The sequence below is a fragment of the Sparus aurata genome, chromosome 13 (assembly GCF_900880675.1).
Source record: "Sparus aurata chromosome 13, fSpaAur1.1, whole genome shotgun sequence".
NCBI lineage: Eukaryota > Metazoa > Chordata > Actinopteri > Spariformes > Sparidae > Sparus > Sparus aurata.
Genome location: NC_044199.1, coordinates 3,319,197 through 3,343,330, shown reverse-complemented (window position 1 = coordinate 3,343,330; position 24,134 = coordinate 3,319,197). Strand labels below are relative to the sequence as shown.

The window sequence follows — 24,134 nt, the reverse complement described above, 5'->3', positions numbered from 1 at the left end:
GACTAAATTTACCACTCTTCTGCAGCAGCTTCCTGTTGACGGGAAGTCCCGACGAGTCGATTACCGAGTGCAGTAGAGTTCCGCGGCTCATGGATGAAAATGTATGATTATGACTCCATGGAAAAGCAATCAAAGTTCATATGTGTCTTACCTGCCAGTTTATAACAGTTATTATCGAGAGCGGACAGGGAAAAGAACGGAATTGAGCATTTCTAACCGCACTCGGTAATCGTCGCGTCGGGACTTCCCCAACCCGGAAGCTGATGGAGGAGAGTTGAAATCTGTTTTTAGCTTCACAATAGAAATCCAGCTAAGCTAGCGGAGGTTAGATGCCCCGGACTATGTGCTGAGACCCTATTTGAACTGTTGCTGAAGTTTGGTGCTGTTCTGAGCATTATTTGTGGCTTTTTGGTGGCGGTTTATATTTGGATCCATTTACTGCAGTGTATTGTTGTCGTGCGGTCGTTTCTGAGGTTGATAAAACTAAAAATTAGCGGTCTGCAAACTTGATCTCTGGAGAGGGAGTCTAACACAGTTTCACGGTGATTTAGACCATGGATTAAATTAACACCGGAATATCCCTTTAACGTGAACCAAGAAAAACAGCAACATCACTGTGTCTTCAGAAGAGTCCAAATTTTGCAAAGGGCATGAAACACATATGCTGTCAACTGAGAGCACGTGTACAGTCACTGGATAATTGGTTGAACAGGATTTAAAATCTAAAGCTCTGAGAAAGAGAATCACCTCCTCCTCGAGGTCAGGATGTTTTCAACTCACTGGTCTGCACAGATGCACAGTATGTAAATCCAGCCTCCAGGGGTTTCTCAACACAACAAAACAAAAGACGTAAATATTTAGGGGTCATGGGAGTTTCTGTCTTCACTTCTGAACAACCACCACTGCAGATAAAAATCTATCTGAAGTGACTCGGGCAGAAATGTTCACGGAATAATCGACGTATTTCAGAGTTAATCGTGTTATGTGTTGTCATATTTTCTGAATCTCTGACTCACTCCTGGACGTTATAGCTAAAGGTGACCAAATGAAACGCACCATGTTTGAATAAAATTACAGATTTCTCTGGGTTTGAGTCTTGAGCCTAAGTGTGACACCACTAAATACTTTTAAGGAGAACTTTGGACGATTTCCAGCCAATCCAGATATTTTTTTACCAGGAAGTCGGGACACACTGTGAATTTAAAAAGTTGGCTTTACTTTTAAAAATAGCTCAGAATCACAGAGAGAAGCAGATTAATAAAGGTCTTATTTGTAAGAAAAGTTCAGTTTTGATTCCCAGATTGTCAAATACCTAAGACTACTTAAAATTATTAGTCTACTTTACTTGGTAAGTTTGAGGATATTAGTTTCCTCAATTCTTCTTGATTCACTTCCATGATGTTTTCCTACCTTTGACCAGATGTTTGTTTATTTTGCCTAAACCTAACCTGACTGAGCATCGCAGCACTGTGACGAGAGAGAAAAAGAGCCAGAGGGAACGTTTTCTTCAGACGTTCACTGAGCGACATCCTGAAGTTTTTACAATGTAATGATGATCTTTTCAACTTCAGACGTCCAGAGAACTTCTTGTGGTTCAAAATTAAAGGTTTTACGACGGCGGACAGATTTTAGTCCGTGGAGCAGAAGGAACAGAGAGGATTTCAACTCAACCACAGTAACCTTGAATGAGGCAGGTGAGCTACTTAGCATCATGCAGGCTCATATTCAAAGGTTTGATAATCAAACCATTGTATGTAAGACAGCTGATGAGTAGCTCATAAAGTGCATAAGGTTGAGACGGACCAGGAGTTTGATTCCTGTCTTTACTTTTTGCTGCATGGAGTAAACCTTGGCATTATTCAAGTCGCTGAGTTGTCTGCTGCTTGTGTTTTTGCTTGTTGGGGAACCTGAAGGAAGGCGAATCTGCAACAGATGGGGCTGATGGGACAACAATGGGCACTTGGACATTTGTTATGGCAACTTCCACCTTCGGATTCATTATCCAATCGATTAGAAATCCTGCTCAACCAATTATCCAATCACTCACGAGCACCTGTTGCAGGCCTGATGTTTGTGCCTCAGTCTCTTGTGTCTTTGTCCAGGTGAACTCTCTGAACTGTTTGTGAGTAACTTCACCTTCATGTGTGCACTAGTCAGACTGAACAGACCCAACAGGCCGGATGGGGACGCGTAATCGTCGGTTGCGGCTGAGACTCCCCCCTCCTCCCCCCTCCTCTCCCCTCCCCTCCCCTCCTCCTTGACAGCAGCGGCCATCTGCCGCCTCTTTTTTTCAGTTTCAAACCCAGCAGATTATTTCCCACAGACTTCCAGCTTCACTTGCCACAAGCGAGACAGCGTCCGAGAGAGCAGCTGCGCCAGAGAGGCAGCGGAGAGGAGCCCGGCGCTGCGTCCGCACACTGCGCGCTGCCGAGGAGCCGCGGCCGGCTGCAGGCGGAGGACAGACTGCCGGCTCGTAAAGACGAAGCGGATTTGAATTAAGCACCGGATAACAGACAGCAACTGTGCATCCTTCTGCGAGGGAGGGAGGGAGGGAGAGGGAGGCAACTGTTTTGTATCTTGGAAGCCCTGGGTTAGGAGAGGGGGAGGAGGAGGAGCGCAGAATGAGCTATTCTTGTACCAGCAGAGGCAACAGCCAGGACCCGTCAAGCGCTAAGAAGCCTGCCGGAGATAATCCAGGCAGAGACACCGGAGGCACCGACAGCAGCAGCACCGGCAGCCCGAAGCAAACGGCGGCGATGAAAGTGAAGAAAGGCTGCAACTCGACCGACGTGGGAGTCCCGGTGACCACGGAGGAGGACCTGCTCGCCAGCGCGGTCATCACCCCGGAGGATGTTCTGGGCTTGCAGAAGATCACAGAGAGTAAGTTCACTGCTGCTGCTGCTGCGTCGAGCGCGTCGGTTCGGACGGAGGTGCTGGAAAATGTTCCAGCTCCTCTATGAGTCATGCATCACGTCATTACCGTGTCCCCTCATATTTATGTGATGCACACAGGCCCGATGACAGCATCAACCTGTCTGTCGTGCACCGCAGGAGCCCTGGGAACCTGCCGAGGTGCTGAGTGATGGAGCACCATGTGTGCAGGCTGAAGGCTGCAGGACCTGAGTGGGTTCAGTTCAGGTGGTTCTGAGTGAGCAGAGAGGGGTGCAGAGGGAGGTGACGGGGTGACGGAGGGGTCAAACTTCAAACAGCCTGGATGTGAGAGGCTTTCACTGCTGACATGTCTGAATTTAGTCCCTAAAGATAATGCAACACATTTATTTTTGTTATTTGAGTGTCATGTTCTTGTTCTGCTCTGTTCGTCCTCCAAAATCTCAGTTTGTTTGGGTTTTTTTTTGCTGAAGGACCCTTATTAACTGACCTGTAGTTGAAGTTTATTATGTCATCAGTGGTTTTACTTTACCTGAGTATAAATAGCAATAATGTCCGTCAAGTAAGTACAGAATATACAGAAGTACCACAATGTCAAAGTCAGTTACAATTAAAAGTCTTAGTGTGTTATTGATTTGCTCAAAAACAGCCTCTGTGACTGTTATGTAGCTATATATTATATTCTGTCTTTACTGTGATGGATTAATTAATTAATTAATTAATTTATTTATTCTGGTGATTGAATTTTGTTCCTTAACATTCTACCACTAAAATATATTACACTTAATATGTAACAGGCCACCTCAATACTCAGAGTAGCTTTAGCTGTCGTTAGCTAGTTAGCTCAGTGAGCCGTGCAGTTAACGGCGACCAGGGGAGCGTCATGTTGACACGGCTAGCTCAGAAGCTTCGGACCAAGAGGGGCCGAGGCTAGCTGGTTAGCATGCTGTCTCCCACAGATACGAGTCAGGGTCTTCCTGTGGCAACATGGTGATTTCCATTTTGTGTCACTAAAAGAAATGTTTAGGGAAAGTCTCGAAACTCGTAGATGTGGAGCTGCTTATTCACTCGTAAACAAACGTGATGAATGTTTTCAGCGCTGAAGGTCTCAGAACTAGCTCGCTTTGCTCGTTCATAATGTCGCAACCAAAGGAAGCTGCTGATTACTTAATGAAGCTGTTTTTTTTAATTATGTCACACCTGTAAATCTCAACCAAGCCTCTTATAGAGAAACTCAGGGACGGAATAGCAGCCAGGAAGCTCTTATGTGCACAGGAACGCCCACATCTATCACCAACTCAGCTCTTAAACCAGTAGTTAGCTAACAGGTGGCCCAGCAGGGTATTTGACTATTTAAAGGTCAGTATAATACCTTACTTACTTACACAACACGGTTACAGGGATGTTACGATTCTTGGCGTGATAACATTCGAACGCTGTGTCGGATTTTCTCCTGGCTAATTAAAAAAGCGTTTGGGCACTGGTCACATATTTTTCTTTCTTTACACGTGCTGAAGCAGAATGAGTGTCCTTACTGGACACACTCGCACGTGTGACTGTGAGCGAGGATACGTTTGCTTTTCATCTTCTTGTTTGTTTCTTATTTTTATTACTCGGTAGCTGGAGATAACACAGGAAGTGGTGATGAGGAACGAGATGCAGCTTGTCCTGTCCAGCGTAATCACAGCTTACTGAGGAGAGGAAGAGCTGCGGGAACATCCTTTGGCTCAGCTTCCTCTTTCACTGACTGTCACCGTGAAGTCTGGCGGTATCTTTAATTGTCCTTTAACGGGAGCAGAGGAGCGTGTGAGAGTCTTTCGTTAGTGATCCTCCTCCTCCCCTACCGAGTGAGGGATCGCTGTCCGGCTGCACGGCGACGCGTGCAGGAACATAATGACTCCGTCTCCCACGCTGGACATTGTTATGGTCTTGGAAAGTCTCACTTTCCTGCCTCGCAGCGTCATCGCTCGAGGCGAGAGGAGGCATGTGTGAATCACCACAGCAACATGGATACACGCTTGAATCACTACGGCAACGTGAGGCATCTCCCCGTGGTTACAGGCGGCGGAGCGTGCGTCTCTGTTCTCCCACACACTTCCTCCTCGACTCTCCTCTGCTCACCTGTTTAACAGTGTGGATGTGCTGTCACTTGACGACTCACACAAAACATATGTACACACACACACACACACACACTTGCTTGACACCGTTACTTGCGGTCAAACAAAGCAGGAGACAGCCGCAGCCCTGGTGTTGTTTTGCGACTCGCCTGTCTCTGTTTTTCATGCTCCTCGCTCTCAAGTGGCTGAAATTGATTCCCTCTCTGAGTGAGGATGATACACATCCAACAACACTCAGCACGGCTCAGCTCTGACAATCCCGAGTCAAAAAAGCCAAAAAGACTTGTTTTGGGGTTGATGTTTGGATCACAGGCGTCACACTGACACGTCTGTTCTCAGATATGTTCTTAGAAAAGTGACTTCAAAGTGATTCAGAATCATTTTGTGCCTCAAAGCAGGCTGCTGAGATTGATAAAGATTAGACAGAACGGGCTTTCTGCTCAGTCGACTGATCTGATCCAAACTTATGTTCTTAACTGAATCTTAATCTGACGTGTCAGTGTGGAAACAGAGCTGCAAGACAGACAGTTGTTTCTTTCAATGACAGAACAAACAGTTTGCTTCAGTTTGATTTGTGCTGCATACCGACAATGTTCAAACCCAGAGGAATCCAAAAGTCAAGGTAACGTCGCTGCCACTTTGCCGAGTTCAGGATAGAGAAGTCGGCGAATAAGACTAAATTTAAGGTGAATAAAACATTAAACATCTCGTCTGTAAACACCAGGTCAGCTCCACGGATCGCTGCTGCAGTCGGGTTGATAAACAGGAGTGAAGATGAGATAAATCCAATCGTTTAATCCGAAAAAGGTTGAAAGTAATCTGCAGTAACTTTCAGAAAGCTCTCTTGTTTCAGCTGCTCAAGTGTGAAGATCTGCTGCTTGTTTACGCTTTAATAGACAAGCTGACATTTAACGTGATTACCAGATTTATTGCTAATGAGAATAGTAGTTCCTGTGAGGTAGCGGACTGGTTGGACAGTGAAAGAAGAAGATGAAGAGGTAATCTGTTTTTATTTAACTGCCAGTTAGTTTTAGCAGGTTTACCTTGAAGTGTAAAGGATTTGTTGTGAGTGTTGCTGGCAGTTTTTTCCTGTCAAAGTTGTTCCTATATTCAATTTTAGCAGGCACACACCAGCCAATCAGACACGGGTGAATTCTGTAGATACAGTTTGTGTGTTAACAGCTGTTTAAACATTGATTTGCTTCTGCTTGGGGTCAATTTCTGAAATAGATGACAGAAATTTAACCCACAACCTCAACTTCGGTGCTAAATGTCATCGATCCTGGAGGTCGCTGATGCAGTTTCACAGCTTTAGATGACATTTCCTGAGTGTCTTCAGAAGGATTCACAGTGCAGAGACGTATTCCTGCTGTCAGAAGCATTAAACACAACTGTGTGAACCAGACTGTGACTGGTGAGGCCTTCGGTGTGGAAAGCTAAATAGCCGAGTGATGATCTGAGAGCACAAACTCTGTTTTACAACCCACAGGGTCTGTTAAGCATCCAGAGCTAAAATAACCCACTCAGACTCAAAGTGCTGCAGATGTGATGCAGTTAAACGCTCTGCGCTGTGTGGAGTTAAATGGGCTGTCAGGTGATGAAAGCAGGTTGTTTGCTTGTCAGGATCATTGTAAGACGACGCAGGTGGGTCATATAATAAAGGAACTGACTCCAACGTTCACACAACACTTTTAAAGCTCTGTTGAGAAAAGTAAAACATAAGTCTGATGTGTAACTGCTGTAAGCTGCGGTTCGACATTGAAACTCACTGTCCCTGATTTTAAAACCACTATTTTTACCACAGCACCGTTGCCATGACGCTGCGGTCATCAACAGGTGAAACCAGGTCAGTGAGTCAGCGACGAGATGTGTTGCTCCTCTACACCTGCAAACGCACTGACAAAACAAAAAACCCAAAACTTAACGTCTCCAGTTTTACAGAATTCAATAATCTTGTACCTCGTTTGCATCACGGGAGCATCTCAAACGATCCGAACGTAAAACTTTAGTGTCGTTAATTTACATTTTTGTACACTAATGTTAACGCTCAAACACAATTAGAGTGCTGCGTTCAAGTCAAGAGTTTTTAAGAGTTGTTGGATTTTTAACTTTTCATTGTTGCGATGAGGTCGCGGTGACTGAAAGTCCTCCGAGCAGAAGTTTGAGACGCCAACATCAGCACGCTAACTAAGAGTGAGATTAAATATTCATAAGGAAATATATTGTGAAACTTCATCTTGAGATACAATTATCGATAAGCTGGCGCCAAACAGGATGCTTTTATTAAAACACGCGGACAAGTTGCAGTCGGTTTAAGGAGTATTTTCTATTCTTCAGTTCGACAGATATTATGATATTTAATTAGATGATTGTCTTGCAGTGTATCCATTACTGCAGAATCACTGTTTTTTTGATACTATTGTTATCGTGGACAACGTGATTACCATATATGCCGGTCGTTGTTCAGAGGTTATGGTTTCACCCGTGTCTGTTTGTTGGTTTGTCAGCAGGATTTACACAAAAACTGCTGAATGGATTTCAACTAAACTTGGATGGAGGATGCGTCTCAGTCCATAATGGTGCAGTTTCAGATAACAGGATCATTCTCTTCAGGGTGTTTTCCTTTATTTGTCATTCATTTCTTAGGGAATAATACAAAAAAAAAAATCAGGTTTATTAAAGGGACAGTGTGTAATATATCAAGTATTTAGCGCCATCTAGCTGTGAGGTTCTACATTGCAACACTCCTTTGCTCACCCCTCCCGTTCTGAAGAAGTTGGAGACGTTCCGGAAGCTACGGTGGCCCTGACGGACAAGAAACTCATTTTCAAAATATGGACTCTTTCCCAACAGCGTTGAGTGTTTCTACTGATTCAAGTAATGAGGTAAAGATGTAGTTAGTTATTGTTATTGTTGGTGACGAGCGCTTTCGCTGAGCTCCCTCTCAGTTCCACAGTCAAGCTAGCTCTGAGCGAAAACGCGTTTAGCCTTACTACGTAGTACCACGTAGTGCTTTGTGTCCCTCTCGGCAGTCCGTAGTTTTTTAAAACCAGAAAGACATGGCGGCCTCCATAGAGCTTGCCCGTGCTGTGTATATTCAGATAGGTAATTCTTCACTCAGGAGGATAAGTCAGATTGTTGGCAGAGGTAATTGTACACCAATGAGGACTTACTTATGAACGAAGACGTTGATTTGAGTTAATAAATTACTTAAATCGTTACACACTGTCCCTTTAAGGTGGACAGTATCTGTGAGTGAGTACATCTGATCTGGATCTTGCAGATTTAAATATGGATCAGACCTGACTGAATTAAAGGGGACCGTTGGCGGACTTGGCGGAGGTATCTCGCTGCCGCCGCCATCAGCAGAGCCATGTCGCTATTTTGGCTACTTTTTCTGTATCACCACCGTATCGATCCAAAAACAATCTTCTGCATTTTTGATCTGCAGGATGTTTTGCAAAGGCTTACAAAATCTTCCTCCAGCTCTCACATTAATTAAAAAGTTATAAAGTGATGATGAAACGCACCTCTTCCTCCTGTAATTTGGCACAACCAAATGTTAGCGAGGTTACACACCCCCGACGCTGCTCCCTCCCTCGAGTGATTAGTTGGATTTGCCTTCATACATGAAACTAAACCGGATTAGACCTTGTGAGCTGTGCTGGACCCAAGTGCCTTCCTCCTCCCCTTTTATTAAGACAGACCAAAGCACTAAAGGCCCTTCATTTCATATTTCCATCACTGTGTTTTACCGTCCTGTAGTGGCCCTGTGCTCGGCCAATGCTGGATGTTTTTAAAAACTGAAATCAATATTTCAAAACACTGTTGGCGCGGCTCTCTTTGTAGCAGGTTGTGTCAAGGATCCCCTAAATAACTAAAGACTATTATATATTGAGCTTGAATGTAAAAACAGTGAAATCACAGTTAGAGAGACTCAAATATACATAAAAATGTAGCTAATAAAACATTTATGTCCTGCCTTTTCTCACCAGCGTGTTCATATGTGATACATAAAGTAATAAAACTCGGTGCTTTCATGACACGTTTCTCACAGCGGCGCCGCGATTATTGTCACGTTGCAGAGAGAATTACATGTTGGCGTCTGTGTGAGAGTCTGAGGACCCTCGTCGAGACGTGACGAGTGGAAATCAGCTGTGTTTCCGTCCACGTGTGACGCTCTTCAACCTGTCAGCCGCCGCGAGGTGAGCGAGAGGGCAGGAGAAACAAAATGTGTGTTTTACATGCTGATAGGAGAGAAGATGACGGTGTTGTGGTCGAGGAGCACTGACTGAGCGGAAGGGGAGCTTGTAACCTGCAGCCTGAATCCTTTGCTCTTTCTTTTAATGCTTACTTATGTACGAGTGTTCATCAAAGTCTCTTAACTGACCAAACTTGTTGCCAAATGCTCATTTCAGCCTGAGGAATGAAATCCGTTTATAAGATTTGATCTATATCTCTATCTTATTCCTGTATAAAGCTTATTTTTATTGCTTAATTTGCTGGCAGATAGAAGACTCCCCCATCATGCTATGTTCTCCGGTTATCAATATATTGATATGGTATCAATATATTGATAGGAGACATGTCGTCATTTTGGATATTGTTACATTATGATATTACATGCCTGTTTTCTTTTCCAGGTTTAGAAGCTTTTCTGAACTTATCCGACTGTTCTACTTGTTTTAATACTTACTTTTACCCACTTAGTCGTTATATATCCACATTATCATGATTATAATGAAAAATAATCATCCCAACAATCATATAACATCGATATCGAGGTATGTGCTCAAAAATATCCTGCTGTCTCGACATTTTTGATAATTTTCCAGAGAATAAAGTTGGATCCTGATGAGTGGGTTCAATATAACGCAGATCTGGTTGGTGATGTTTGATGTTGCATTAGGCTTGATTGAATCTAAGTGGCCTGTTGCTCTCAGGTGTCCTCTCAGGTCCACACATCACCTTCACTGTCGGGTTGCACTTCACTTGATACGCCCAGACTGTAAATAAAACACACATCATTCTATCCTACATGCAGTGAGGTGAAAACTTCAGTGGGACAGCCTGAACTAGATCCCATTATGACTGTCAGCTGTAATTAAAAGTTTATGAGCCTTTAATATGGTTTCATGTGGCGGCGATCTTAAATCGTCCTACTGGAAGGTTTCTAAGATCCGTCCTGTCCCACCGTTATCTGGGTGAACTGCTAAAACGAGCGCAGGACTGTTTATTTTGGCTGAATGTGGGTCATGTGGTGCAGTTTGTGTTGAGCTGTGGAGTCCTGACACGTCTGCAGAAGTGGACAGGAAGGACTGAAAGTTTAATTAATTCTCTGGCGCGTCTCTTTCTCGCCGCGTGCTGCTCTTTGGGTTGACTTTGGTGAATTATTCATTCAGTGTGGTGATGTCGCTTTTATCATTTACATACAGCATTTCAATCAGGAGCGACTTTATTCTGAGTGAATAGATGATATTTGTGTTGCTGTGTGAGCCTCAGATGAGAAATATGAGTCTTGTGATGAAGCCTTAACACAGGTGGTGGTGACAGGATGAAAATTAATGGCTGAAGATGTTGATGTGATGAGTTGCTCACCGACGAGCTCGACCTGGGCACCGGACATGATGACCACGAGGGGAACAGATACAAAGTTCAGCAGTAACGAGGCTGATTTTAAAGGGACAGTGTGTAACGATTTAAGTTATTGATTAACTCAAATCAACGTCTTCGTTCATAAGTAAGTCCTCATTGGTGTACAATTACCTCTGCCAACAATCTGACTTATCCTCCTGAGCGAAGAATTACCTATCTGAATATACATAGCACGGGCAAGCTCTATGGAGGCCGCCATGTCTTTCCGGTTTTAAAAAACTATGGACTGCTGAGAGGGACACAAAGCACTACGTGGTACTACGTAGTAAGGCTAAACGCGTTTTCGCTCAGAGCTAGCTTGACTGCAGAACTGAGAGGAAGCTCAGCGAAAGCGCTCGTCACTAACAATAACAATAACTAACTACATCTTTACCTCATTACTTGAATCAGTAGAAATACTCGACGCTGTTGGGAAAGAGTCCATATTTTGAAAAAGAGTTTCTTGTCCGTCAGGGCCACCGTAGCTTCCGGAACGTCTCCAACGTCTTCAGAACGGGAGGGGTGAGCAAAGGAGTGTTGCAGTGTAGAACCTCACAGCTAGATGGCGCTAAATACTTGATATATTACACACTGTCCCTTTAAGGTGCAATACGGAAAGATTTTTGTTAAAAGCATTAAAAAAATAAAAGAAGAAACAACAGTTCTGATCATACTGGATGTCTATGTAGTGTGTTGCAGAGATATCCATTGAAGTTAGCATGCTAACCAGCTAGCCCTGAAGTGACAGACCAACAGCTAATATGACCGCTAGCTGCACGGCTAACTAAAAATGGGATCTGTTTTATGGAGTGCTCTGTAGCTGCTCTGTAGTCTCGTGGTGTTGCAGCAGATACTTCTGTATCTGTTGTCAGATGGCAGCAGGGTGAACAGACCGTGGATGGGTGGGTGTCGTCTTTTCATATAATTTAGTCCTCTGTGTCGACATCCAGTAGGAAATATGTAGAACGGCATTCATGTGAGCAGACAGGCACCAAAACATCACCAGAACACATCCTACTGTACCCATCAGACAAGACATGTCGCCGCTATAAGTGAAGGTTTTAAGATCTGAAGGCAGAAACGTGTCGAGTGATGAGGATGTGAAGTCTGAAGTCGCGGCGGGACTTTGGTCAAAGCTGCTGACGCTGATTACGATTGAAGAAGTGGTTTTCAGACGAGCTTCCTGTTTTAACTTCTGATGGTCGTCCTAGTGTGTCGCCTCATGACTTGACACTTCAACCTTCAACCAAACCTTTGGGTCAAAACAGTCCTAAACACACTAATGCACACACACACACACACACCCACACACACACACACACACACACACACACACACAGCCTGTGGGGATGTGTAGAAACTAATGAAGCCACAAACAGACTCCAGCTCGTCACAGTCAGCTCTCCGTCTGGGCTGTGAGAGTCAACACATCCCCACAGGCTGTGTGTGTGTGTGTGTGTGTGTGTGTGTGTGTGTGTGTGTGTGTGTGTGTGTGTGTGTGTGTGTAAATGTGACCTGAGGTAACAGACTGCGTGTGTTCTACAACAACACCTCAGGTTTTGTGAGGCGAAGTGAGAGCACACACAAACACAAATGTACACAGAGACACGACAGACACACACACACATGTTTCTTGTGTGTGTGTGTGTGTGTGTGTGTGTGTGTGTGTGTGTGTGTACATTGAAGACAGAAATATGCGCACATGTATTTTTAATTTGTGTCAAGATGCATTTTGTCGTTTTTGTTCCCATCTTTGTTTGCTGTACTGTTTGATTAATCGATCAATGATTAATCGCCCCTAATCACACGCTGCATATTCTCCCTATTATAAATACCAGTTCACGAGTGTGAACAGACAGAATCCGGCCTCAGGTGTTGCGCAGCAGCCGTGTTCAGCTCTTCATACGGAGCTGATGAGTCGAGAAGAGCCGACCTCAGCGTTCAGACTGACAGAGGAGCAAAGGCGTCGCGGCGTCTCCACGAATCAGATCAGCTCTGTCAGGAGCCCTCAGCTCGTACAGTAACCGGTGTTGACAACACGCTGTGACTTCAGGCTGCGGTTCTTCTTCGGTGCCGCAGCATGAATACATAAACACGAACAACAACATGCAGGGAGGGTTGTAAAGAATCCTCCCGGGAGAATAAATGTAGGAATAATAAACATCCCAAGGGGGAACCGAAAAAACAGCCGAGCAGACAGGTGACTGAAAACACTTTCATCCTGAATGATCCTGACCTACATATCACCTCGTTCACATTTCACATTCAGGAACTGCAGCTGAAGGCGCACAGTATCGACGTGCGCACTGTTGACATTATTCTCCGTGTCATTTTGGCTGCTGGAGATAAAAACAGCAGCATGTTTCTTCAGTTTCCAGCAGAGTGGGAACGTCGGTGCACGCGTCTGAAAACACCTGTCCTGGTTTCAGCTGCTGAACTGTGAGTCTGAAGAGCGTGTCGACATATTTATAAACATTTTTATGATTTTTTCTGAATAATTCTGACCTTTTTATTGACATTGGAACCACCAAAGTACGTGTCTTTTCATTTTATCCTCAATTGTGAAATCCTATAGAAAGTCTGTTTTCAAAAGTTATTATAAAAAATGTAATGTAGCACCTTTCTATAGCAGGTAAAACAAACATTCTAAATAAAAGCGTATATTAAACTCTTCCAAAAGCTTGTACACAGAGATAAGTTTAAAGAAAACATATAAAAGAGTCTCAGGCCGATCACTCTTTGTCAGGAGCTGTGACCGCTGAGTAATTAAAGGGTCAGTTCACCCAAAACTGTACAATATGGGGAATAACAATCCAGCTCCTAACAGCTCCAAGTCTCAAGAAGCCATGAAACACTGACATGCATGAAAGCACAGCTGGGTGCTGATGGGAACATCTGGAAATATCAAGTTGTCACGTTTATTGGTGGGAGGCCGCGGCTGTCGATGTGTCATGAAGAACAGCTGCTGGGTTTTATTGGCCAGTCAGAGCTGCCATCATTAGAGATTCAATTATCCCCCTCTGAACGGAGAGGCGTCCGTGTCTCCTCTGTTTTACTGCCGACTCTGAGCAGACAGATGTGGCGAGCAGACAGATGTGGCTGTCTCACTCTCAGAGGACGACGCATGTGTGTGAGACAGAACAAACAGACAGCGAGCTAAAAGACGATTACGGCACGAAGCCGCTCAGACCTGCACCGATGAAACAATGTTGTTCTACGTACATTTATTCATTCATCATCCCCGAACATCACGTGCGCTCATGTGCAGCACGGGGAGCCTCAGTGGAGATAATGTAGAGATGTTGCAGCTACACATGTCGGCCTGTGGCATCATCGGATCAGGCAGGAAGTGTCTGCTCCGCTGGGGACGGCTGATAAGCAGTGACACCGCCTGGTGAGGGCAGGAAGGATTAGAGGAGTAAAAATAACTTCCCTTTCTTACTGTGTGTGTGTGTGTGTGTGTGTGTGTGTGTGTGTGTGTGTGTGTCCACTTAAAATGGAGCTTTCTAATATATTAGCTGTCGATTAGTTCGATAAATAAGGGGAAATTGGATGACCTGGAGGCAGAAACATCTGGCTGCAGATGTTTTGCCTGAGGCTTTTATTATTGTAGCTGTTTTGGCTGCTAAGTGTCTTTAATGCTTGTGTTTGTGTGTATGTTTTATTATGCTGCTGCCTGTCTTGGCCGGACACTGTTGTAAAAGAGATTTCTAATCTCAATGAGTCTTTCCTGGTTAAAGGGACAGTGTGTAACGATTTAAGTAATTTATTAACTCAAATCAACGTCTTCGTTCATAAGTAAGTCCTCATTGGTGTACAATTACCTCTGCCAACAATCTGACTGATCCTCCTGAGTGAAGAATTACCTATCTGAATATACACAGCACGGGCAACTCTATGGAGGCCGCCATGTGTTTCCGGTTTTAAAAAACTACGGACTGCCGAGAGGGACACAAAGCACTACGTGGTACTACGTAGTAAGGCTAAACGTGTTTTCACTCAGAGCTAGCTTGACTGCGGAAATGAGAGGGCGCTCAGCAAAAGCGCTCGTCACTAACAATAACAATAACTAACTACATCTTTACCTCATTACTTGAATCAGTAGAAATACTCAACGCTGTTGGGAAAGAGTCCATATTTTGAAAATGAGTTTCTTGTCCGTCAGGGCCACCGTAGCTTCCGGAACGTCTCCAACGTCTTCAGAACGGGAGGGGTGAGCAAAGGAGTGTTGCAGTGTAGAACCTCACAGCTAGATGGCGCTAAATACTTGATATATTACACACTGTCCCTTTAAATAAAGGTTAAATAAAACATTAAATAAATAGTCAAAACTGAAGGAAACAAATGTATATTTTATTGTTCGTCTGAATATTTTGCTGACTGCTGCGGAGCCTTTATTTTGTCTTGACGTGTGTGAATATTTTTATTTTACGATGCCGTCATTCATCCCCATCAGCCTGTTGTTGAGTGTTCACAGAGAGGATTCAGTGCAAAGCAGCGTGCAGGATTACAGTTTCCCGACTGCAGTGCAACTAGTGCGTGTAAAGATCATTTGTTTACTGTTTTTATGCTGGTGTACTTTTGTTTTTCGCGGTGTCGACCCTGTGAGGTCACAGGAGCAGGAAGTCAGCCTATATAATGACCTCATAGCAGTGGCGTGCACAGACTTTTTGAAGGGCAGGGGCGAAAGGAAGGGCACTTTAGCGTGCATTTTGGCTCCCAAGAGAGCAGTTTAATATGTTTTAACCAGCCAAGGGGGCAGTTTAGTGTGTTTTGCCAACCAAGAGGGCACTTTAGCACACGTTTTGGTTCCCAGGAGGGCACTTTAGCGCGCGTTCTTCAACAATTGGGCCACGATTGCCCCCCCGTTGTGCACATCACTGCCTCATAGTAAACGATGTGCGACATTTACAACAATTTGAGAACAACAGCAAATTTGAACATCAACATACTTTAAGGTTCAGGCTGTCACCTACAGAACTGTCCAGACTCCCTTTAAAAATCGCTCAATTTTGTGAGTCGTTGAATACGGAGAAACTTTATGAACTTTGTGAAGCGCTCTAACAAATTCTTAATTTTGTGGGTGTTCTTGTAAATTCAGCATGTGTAATAGCCGTGTTTTAGCGTATACAGAGCCATGAAAAGGAAAAACGCATATAGGTCTCAAAAATATGTCGGTTCAGGTACTTTAGTCTCATCTGTAACCCTCCTCCCTGTTTCTCTCTCTGTCTCAGATTATCTGTGCAGCCCGGCGGAGAACGTTTACAACATCGACTTCACCAGATTCAAGATCAGAGACATGGAGACCGGCACGGTGCTGTTTGAGATCACCAAACCTCCGTCCACAGGCGAGTCACCCAAACTACTGCTGCTGCGGATTTCTTTCATTTAATCGGATGTTGCAGCAATGAACAAGACCGGGAACTCAACCTTTTGGCAGCAAACGCTCCAAACTTAATTCACAACAATGGTGCCGTCACACGCTGACCTTTAGATCCAAAATGGCGGTGCAGATACCGCTACAACAACTTAGTCAACATTTACTGTGACCAGCCTGAGAATGTTTTGGTGAATTGTTGTTCAATACAAAAATGTTATAATCATGAAACGTGCAACAATTTTAAAGCTGCATCATGCAAACATCCAGTAAACAAGTCCAGAAACCTGCAGAAACGTCCTTGTAAGACACACTCAAGGATTTTTTTTTCATTTTAAGTATAGAAAATTTAGTAAAAACATTCCCATCGTGATCCTAAAAGGAAAACAAGCAGCCGAGAAACACTACAAACATCAGAAACACTTGGTCGGTGCGTGTCTGTAGTTTGTTGTTATCGCAGTTTGTCGTCTCCATCAGCTGTGACACACAACTCATGGAGGCAATTAAAGTGCTTCACCAACAATTTGCATAAAAATCACACTTTCTCTCTCCTCTGAGTCATAACTGAGTAAAATCCAAACAAGCAGACATGATACACATATTTTTAGATGCGGTGGGACTTCCTGAAGACTCCAGAATCAGAATCAGATACTTTATTAACCCTCGGGTGGAAATTGTTTTTGTTACAGGTGAAATAGAAATAGATAAAGATATGAATAAAATATTAAAGTAGACAAGCCGTCATCATTAAGCGACTCTGAATCTGCTGGGAGATCATAGAAAACAAATCATCGTGTTTTTCAGTTTTTCATGAGCAGTAATCCTTCGATAGCTGCTGTTTTATTCATACATAAACTGTAACAGGAACTATAAATAGCTCATTCTGCAAACTCTTCAGTGTGCCAGTTTACCAAAATGCTGACAAGTACAGGCTTGAAAATAAATACAGACTAAAACCAGAAAGATGTCGTTCTATATAGTGTCGTTAACTTAAATAAATCTGTGTTTATTCTCGACAAGTTAAAGAGACTCGATCAGAAATATAAACCTCTAACTTGTTCTGTCTTTTGTTGTTGTTGTCGTGATAAAAAATGCTTGTTTCCAGTCATGTGAAAACCTCCTTGTCTAATAATATGTCATTTCATTTGATTCCGTTCACACAAACTGATCATTACGTAAGACAAAGCAGGAGACAAGAGGGATATCGACCCGAACGCCGGCAGATTCGTCCGCTACCAGTTCACCCCCGCTTTCCTCCGACTGCGGCAAGTTGGAGCCACGTAAGTGAGAACGTGTGAATCTTTACCTACAAGGATCACATCAGCTGCGTCCTCTGTCTCTCCATTTGTTCGTCTCCCTGTGATTTCTCCATGTCACTCACATTTTCTGTCTTTCGTCCCTCCAGCGTCGAGTTCACGGTCGGAGACATGCCGATAGAAAACTTCCGGATGATCGAGAGACATTACTTCAGAGAGAAGCTGCTGAAGAGTTTCGACTTTGAGTTCGGCTTCTGCATGCCGAGCAGCAAGAACACGTGTGAACACATCTACGAATTCCCACCTCTGTCTGAGGACAGCAGTGAGTCCACACACACACACACACACACTCACTCACACACACACACACACACATACACACACACACACACACACACACACACACACTAGGAAAACACTGTGGAGGTCTGGTGGTTCATGCACTGAGCTTATCTTATCTGTGTTCAAGCCTGTCTCCTACAAACTACCTGACTGTACTGTATAGAAAACATTATAGATGCAGCTAATTAGCTGTAACAAAGACTTACAATCAGCTGGTTAATTCAAAATCCTTCTTTTGTCCAGCTAACCCAAAATATTTCATTTAATATCGAAGCAAATCCTCACAGTTGAGAAGCTGCATGAACTGCTGTCATATTTGTTTTGCAAATTTCTCCTTTAAAATTGTACTAAAGCATTTAATTGTTATCAAAACAGTTCTCTATCAGTTGTCTTCAGATTGATCCGTGCAGCAAAGATAGATTGAAGGAACAGACTCCATCTTAAAGTATCAGTTGTTGGATTTGTATTTAATCTGGTGTGTCTCATCCCAAATCTCTGGATTAAGTTTCTTTAAAGTGAAACTCTCGCCAAAAAGCAACCTCGGCTTTATTTGTGAATGTATATGAGTCAAACCTTCGTGTAAAAGCATAATTACGATGAAAGAGGCACTTTACCGTATTTTCGTTTTTGCTTCAAACTCATTTTCAATGGGAGTGCTACGGGCACTTTTACGATAGCATCAAAATCTCTATTTTTAGAACACTAAGAAGTCTCGACACAACATGAAACTTTGCTGGTAGTATCACCAGGGTCTCTACACATGAACACGAGCATTGAGAACATTGTTTGTGTACACAGAGTTTACTAAAAAGAAGGTTTTTGAACAACTCACGTTAGCAGTAGCTTGTTCCGCTCGCCGCCGTCCTGCCAGTGGAGAAGTGTCGATCTCAGAATGTGACGTAACCTGGAGGACAGTTAAGGTGGAACGCTCCTAAAGCTTAGTTCCATATAAATGCAGGATAATTTGTCGTTTTGTTGTCAGTGAAAAACAATATTGACCTTGAAGTTGAAAAAGGAGCCTCATATAAGAAACAATACTAAAATCAAAAGCCGGAAAAGTCACGTGAGATCTCGCGTGGATAGTTGTTGCTGGAAGACAGTAGTTCCACCTTAACTGTCCTCCAGGTTACGTCACATTCTGAGATCGACACTTCTCCACTGGCAGGACGGCGGCGAGCGGAACAAGCTACTGCTAACGTGAGTTGTTCAAAAACCTTCTTTTTAGTAAACTCTGTGTACACAAACAATGTTCTCAATGCTCGTGTTCATGTGTAGAGACCCTGGTGATACTACCAGCAAAGTTTCATGTTGTGTCGAGACTTCTTACTGTTTTAAAAATAGAGATTTTGATGCTATCGTAAAAGTGCCCGTAGCACTCCCATTTGGCGAGAGTTTCACTTTAAGCGGCGTTGTTTTTTGTTTGTCAGTTCGGTCGTCACTTCCTCACCAGAGTGTTTTCCTGGGAAATACTTGTGTTATTACTATTTCAACTTTCAGAGCACACACAGTGAGGTGCAGTGTGAGCCTGTCAGACAAAACAGTATCTTTAACACTTTAAAGGATGTCATGAAATAGTTAAAAATGCTCGATATCTAAGTGCTATACGAAGGAAGCTGGAGTCGGTTTGAGTTTCTTGACGGCGTCTCACACTGTTTCTGTCTCCGCTCACAGTCAGAGAGATGATCCTGCACCCGTACGAGACGCAGTCCGACAGCTTCTACTTTGTGGACAATAAGCTGGTGATGCACAACAAGGCGGACTACTCGTACAACGGCGGGACGTAGAGACGACTCGCCGACTCAACGGACTCACCTGAGGGACGATCGCTGGTGGGGTTAACATCCTGTCTCTCTCTACGCCACCTGGAAAAATGCAGATGTGTCCACTGAAATCTGTGTGTGTGTGTGTTTGTGTGTGAGAGAGTAGACAACACAAACACAAACACACACATGGACCCGCGGTCTGCAGCTCGGTGTGGCGTCGCTGTAACAAAGTGTGTTTGTAACGTCATAAACCAGCGAGTCAGCAACTTTTTAGGAACCATCAGCTGGTTTTTCGCTCTCTTAGCCACGTCATGAATAAAAAAGACAGAAAACTCTTCGTATCTTTAAATACTCATAGAAATTATTTTTTTCATTCCTGTACATGGTAGGTTTTAGGAGCAACACTCGCATCTAAAAACGTGTGTTTTTAGGACTTAAATAACCCATTCAGTGAGTGTGTGTGTGTGTGTGTTTTATGGAGTGTGTGTGTGTGTGTGTTCCTGTACTTTGTATGGTCGTCTGTCGGTGTGACGCATGATTACCGGTCGAATAGATCTCCAGAAAACGTGATAGCACAGTAGACGCTAGTGAGCCATGTTTACTTTATCAGACTTTCGCTTCTTATCCCGTTTGTTCCTCGTTCATTTCTCAAGTCGTGCGTTTAAATCGTAGGGCGTGTGTGTGTTTATTGTCTTCGCTCAGAGCACAAACTCTCCGCAGAGCCGACAACAAGACGGCGTGTAAACGTGAGCTGATCTCACATAAACGTACTTTGTCATCTGTGCACCGACTGTTCTCTCCCGGCCTCATGTTACCTTGTTTAGGCTGATAAAGAAGTCGTTAAAAACTTTAACTGTGTGTCCCGGTGAAGGTTTTGCTTCATAAGAGGGGGAAAAAAAAGGGATTTGTAAATGTTTTCAGTCAGATTTAGGAATGTAGCAGAAGTTTAAAGGTGCAGTATGTAAGATTTTTTTTTTACGTTAGCGACAGAATGTGAAGAAATAACAGTGTCGACGAGAGTTAGCATGCTAACCTCCCCTGGTCGTCCAGCTAGCTGCACGGCTAACTGAGCTAACAAGCTACCAGTAATAGCTACAGTCAGGGATGTTTAAACAAAGTACAGTCAGCAGCAGCAGTTAGCAGTTAGCAGTTAGCAGTCACTCTGGTGATCTGCTGCCCTGGTTTGTCAGGTCAATTCTTACATATTGCACCTTTAAAGTAATAAATCACCCTTAAATCTCATGTAGCTTTTTCTTTTTTTGTTTGTGTGTAATCTGATTTCTGCCTCGTTTTGCTTCCGTTGTCGTCGCTCTGACACGTTCCAGTGAGTTTAGGACCTGAGTGTGTTGATCTCTTGTTATCGGAGGGCTTTTATTCCACAGATCACACCGTGAATCGGTGACTGAACCGTCCCGGGACGCCTCGAAAGTCCAATATGCACTGTTTTGCTTTCTCGCCGTATGTAATGACACACTCGACTCATCCAGCATCCAAACTGCTCTTTTCTCCAGCACATCTTCAAATAATGTCTGATTTGATCTGATGCACTTGAAAGTCGATCGATCCTCTTGTGTTTGATTACTAAAGTGATTCTACTGTCGCTCCAGAAAGTGTTTTAAAACAAACACTGTAAATACGATGTGAGCCAGAACTGTGAAGGCCTGCAGCCTGCTGTCGGGTCAGAACAACACAACAACAAAAAAACTCAGATTGTCTTTGAACACATTCACACGGCGGCCATTTTCCTCTGACGTCACGCTCGGACGCTGGGATTACATCACGCTGCTGTTATCTTGTTAATCTGACACGTTATCATATCACGCCTGATTGATCAGCAGCCGAAAAGACGATGGATACCGAAAATCAAGCGTGATATTCGAGGAAACTGGCCGCCATGTGAATATGACTTTGGATTTTGGGTCCTGCACAAGTTGTTGATTGTGAGTTACAGCGAATAAAGAGACAAACTGTGTTAAACGTCCAGGAGGAGACTCTTAATCAGAGATAAAACAGATTGGCTTGAATGTTACGTCAGATGTGTTGTAGAACAGATGTGTTTATTTATGACCGATTGTGACTCGTGTACAAATTATTTTGAACCGATGTAAAGTTTTTTGACGATTCAAATGTTGGTGTGACTGAAGAAAAGTGAAATAAATAAAGATTTATGGGACTTTTTTTGAAATATCAGTGTCTTGACTGTCGACTTGAGTTCTTTATTTTCAGGATGCAAACAGCTCTGCTGCATAAACACAAAAGTAATGTGGGAAAAACACTTTCTGTCTGTTCTCTACTCCACTTCATCCTGCTGGAAAGTTTTTATCTCAAAGTTTTTCTTCCTTGGTGCTGAAGAACGTTTGTCAGAGTCACCTGCACCTTGTGTACACGTCCCTTTAATTACTGCAGTGCATCTTTTAATCGGGTAATTCAGCATTCTGGGAAATGTCCTTCTAATCTTACTGAGAGTTTGATGAGGTTGATGCCATGAGACAGGGGAACACACAGCTCACCTGGCTCAGTCTGAAAATAAAACATGTGGAAGTGAAGAAACTACCTTGATGAGTGAACGACTGTTTCAGTCAATTTAAAGGAAAAATGTCAAATACTTGCTGGTTCAGCTTCTTACATGTTCAGACGAGCTGCGTTTCTTTCTCAGCTATGATAGTGAACGAAGAGTTGCTGGGACTTGTTGTAAATCGACATGTTTTGGTGTCCTGGGTGGTTTATGTGCTGGATCACGATGATACGACTCCCGGAAGTCAAAGTTTGTTTAACTGAAGACAAAGCTGTGCACAAAGTTTCCCTTGTGTCCAGCTTTCAGTGTAAAGATGCACCGATCCACATTTTGTTTTCAGTTCAGATTACAAAGCTTCTAAAAAGGAACATGATCACACAGGAGTTGGTGCAGCACAACAGTTAGCTAACTATCAGCTTTACGTCTCTCTCGTGTAGTTTTAATGTTAAATAGACATATTTAACATTAGTAACGTTTATCCCAAAGTTAAAGGGATATTCCGGTGTAAGTTTAATCCATGGTCTAACACACTGTGAAACTGTGTTAGACTCCCTCACGAGAGATCAAGTTAGCAGACCGCTAATTTACGGAGTTTTATCAACCTCAGAAACGACCACACGACAACAATACACTGCAGTAAATGGATCCAAATATAAACCGCCACCAAAAAGCCACAAATAATGCTCAGAACAGCACCAAACTTCAGCAACAGTACAAATAGGGTCTCAGCACATAGTCCTGGGCATCTAACCTCCGCTAGCTTAGCTGGATTTCTACTGAAAAGCTGACTAAATTTACCACTCTTCTGCAGCAGCTTCCTGTTGACGGGAAGTCCCGACGAGTCGATTACCGAGTGCAGTAGAGTTCCGCGGCTCATGGATGAAAATGTATGATTATGACTCCATGGAAAAGCAATCAAAGTTCATATGTGTCTTACCTGCCAGTTTATAACAGTTATTATCGAGAGCGGACAGGGAAAAGAACGGAATTGAGCATTTCTAACCGCACTCGGTAATCGTCGCGTCGGGACTTCCCCGACCCGGAAGCTGATGGAGGAGAGTTGAAGTCTGTTTTTAGCTTCACAATAGAAATCCAGCTAAGCTAACGGAGGTTAGATGCCCCGGACTATGTGCTGAGACCCTATTTCTACTGTTGCTGAAGTTTGGTGCTGTTCTGAGCATTATTTGTGGCTTTTTGGTGGTGGTTTATATTTGGATCCATTTACTGCAGTGTATTGTTGTCGTGCGGTCGTTTCTGAGGTTGATAAAACTCCGTAAATTAGCGGTCTGCTAACTTGATCTCTCGAGAGGGAGTCTAACACAGTTTCACGGTGATTTAGACCATGGATTAAACTTACACCGGAATATCCCTTTAACTTCTATTGTGTCCTAATCAATTACGTTAATTATATTTCAGCTCGATATTCTCACTCAACACAACACCGCTGAGAATAATCACATTGTCTTGAATGTGCTGCTTGTTTGTGAGCGATCAATAGATGAAGATGACATCACATTCAGGGAAATGTGTTCAAGGAAGCGACCTCATGTTCTTTTTGTTCTTCCAATTAACAGATTTTTTATCGTGTCACACCAAATTACACCAGGAAGTAGCAAACACTGCCAGAGAAGTCTGTTTAATTACACTCATCGTACTCTGTCGGCACTTTAAGTGTTTGAGTCTGAATGATGTGATAAAGTCGGAGATGAGGGTGCAAACATTTATCACTGATGTCTGGGTTTTAGGATTCACTCACACTCTAATGGCACACACTTAAAACTTGGGAAGAGTAATAAAACCATCAGTCTGACTCAGTGTTTCTCAGCAGTATCTTAACATTTAATCAGTCATAAAGTAGCGGTCGTACCGGAGTAACGCTGCAGTGGTGAAAGCATTTATAGATTAAACATTCAGTTTAAGATTTAAGGAGAAACTTCTGACTTACAATACAGAATCTGTTTGATCTCCTGTTGGAAGTAGATCTTCAGTCCAGAGCTGCACACTAGGGGTTGGCGATACTGCAAATTGTGGTATCGATCTGATACCAAGTAATTACTGGGCCAGTATTGCCGATACCGATACCGATACTGATACTTTTTACTTGAAAATTCCTGAACATTGAGTGATTTAGTACTTTTGCCTTTAATTAGTTGACCATGATTATGATAAAGATAAAACACAAGACAAAGATTTTAGCCAAATAAGAAAATTATATTTAACTTAATTAAATCTATAACC

The 24,134-nt window shown here is 43.3% G+C and overlaps 1 protein-coding gene across 2 annotated transcripts; it reads left to right on the top strand.

The window, feature by feature from the left end:
• The first annotated feature begins 2,223 nt into the window (after positions 1–2,223).
• unc119a2 (unc-119 lipid binding chaperone a2) lies at positions 2,224–21,566 on the top strand. 2 transcript variants are annotated; one of them, XM_030438430.1, is made up of 5 exons: positions 2,224–2,880; positions 15,878–15,991; positions 17,201–17,300; positions 17,426–17,598; positions 19,290–21,566. In XM_030438430.1, the coding sequence occupies exons 1-5, from the start codon at positions 2,622–2,624 to the stop codon at positions 19,400–19,402; spliced, it is 759 nt and encodes a 252-aa protein (XP_030294290.1). In that variant the 5' UTR covers positions 2,224–2,621; the 3' UTR covers positions 19,403–21,566. The 2 variants fall into 2 exon arrangements, with proteins under 2 accessions (XP_030294290.1, XP_030294291.1); XM_030438431.1 differs by having other exon boundaries at positions 2,225–2,880; positions 17,210–17,300.
• The last annotated feature ends 2,568 nt before the right edge of the window (positions 21,567–24,134 follow it).

What these genes read in the sequence shown, in the direction of transcription:
- unc119a2 (XM_030438430.1), top strand. Translation starts at nt 2,622, where the DNA reads ATGAGCTATTCTTGTACCAGCAGAGGCAACAGCCAGGACCCGTCAAGC. An exon ending in CACCAAACCTCCGTCCACAG is followed by an intron (nt 15,992 to 17,200) that starts GCGAGTCACCCA and finishes TCATTACGTAAG; the next exon opens with ACAAAGCAGGAGACAAGAGG. An exon ending in CTGCGGCAAGTTGGAGCCAC is followed by an intron (nt 17,301 to 17,425) that starts GTAAGTGAGAAC and finishes TCGTCCCTCCAG; the next exon opens with CGTCGAGTTCACGGTCGGAG.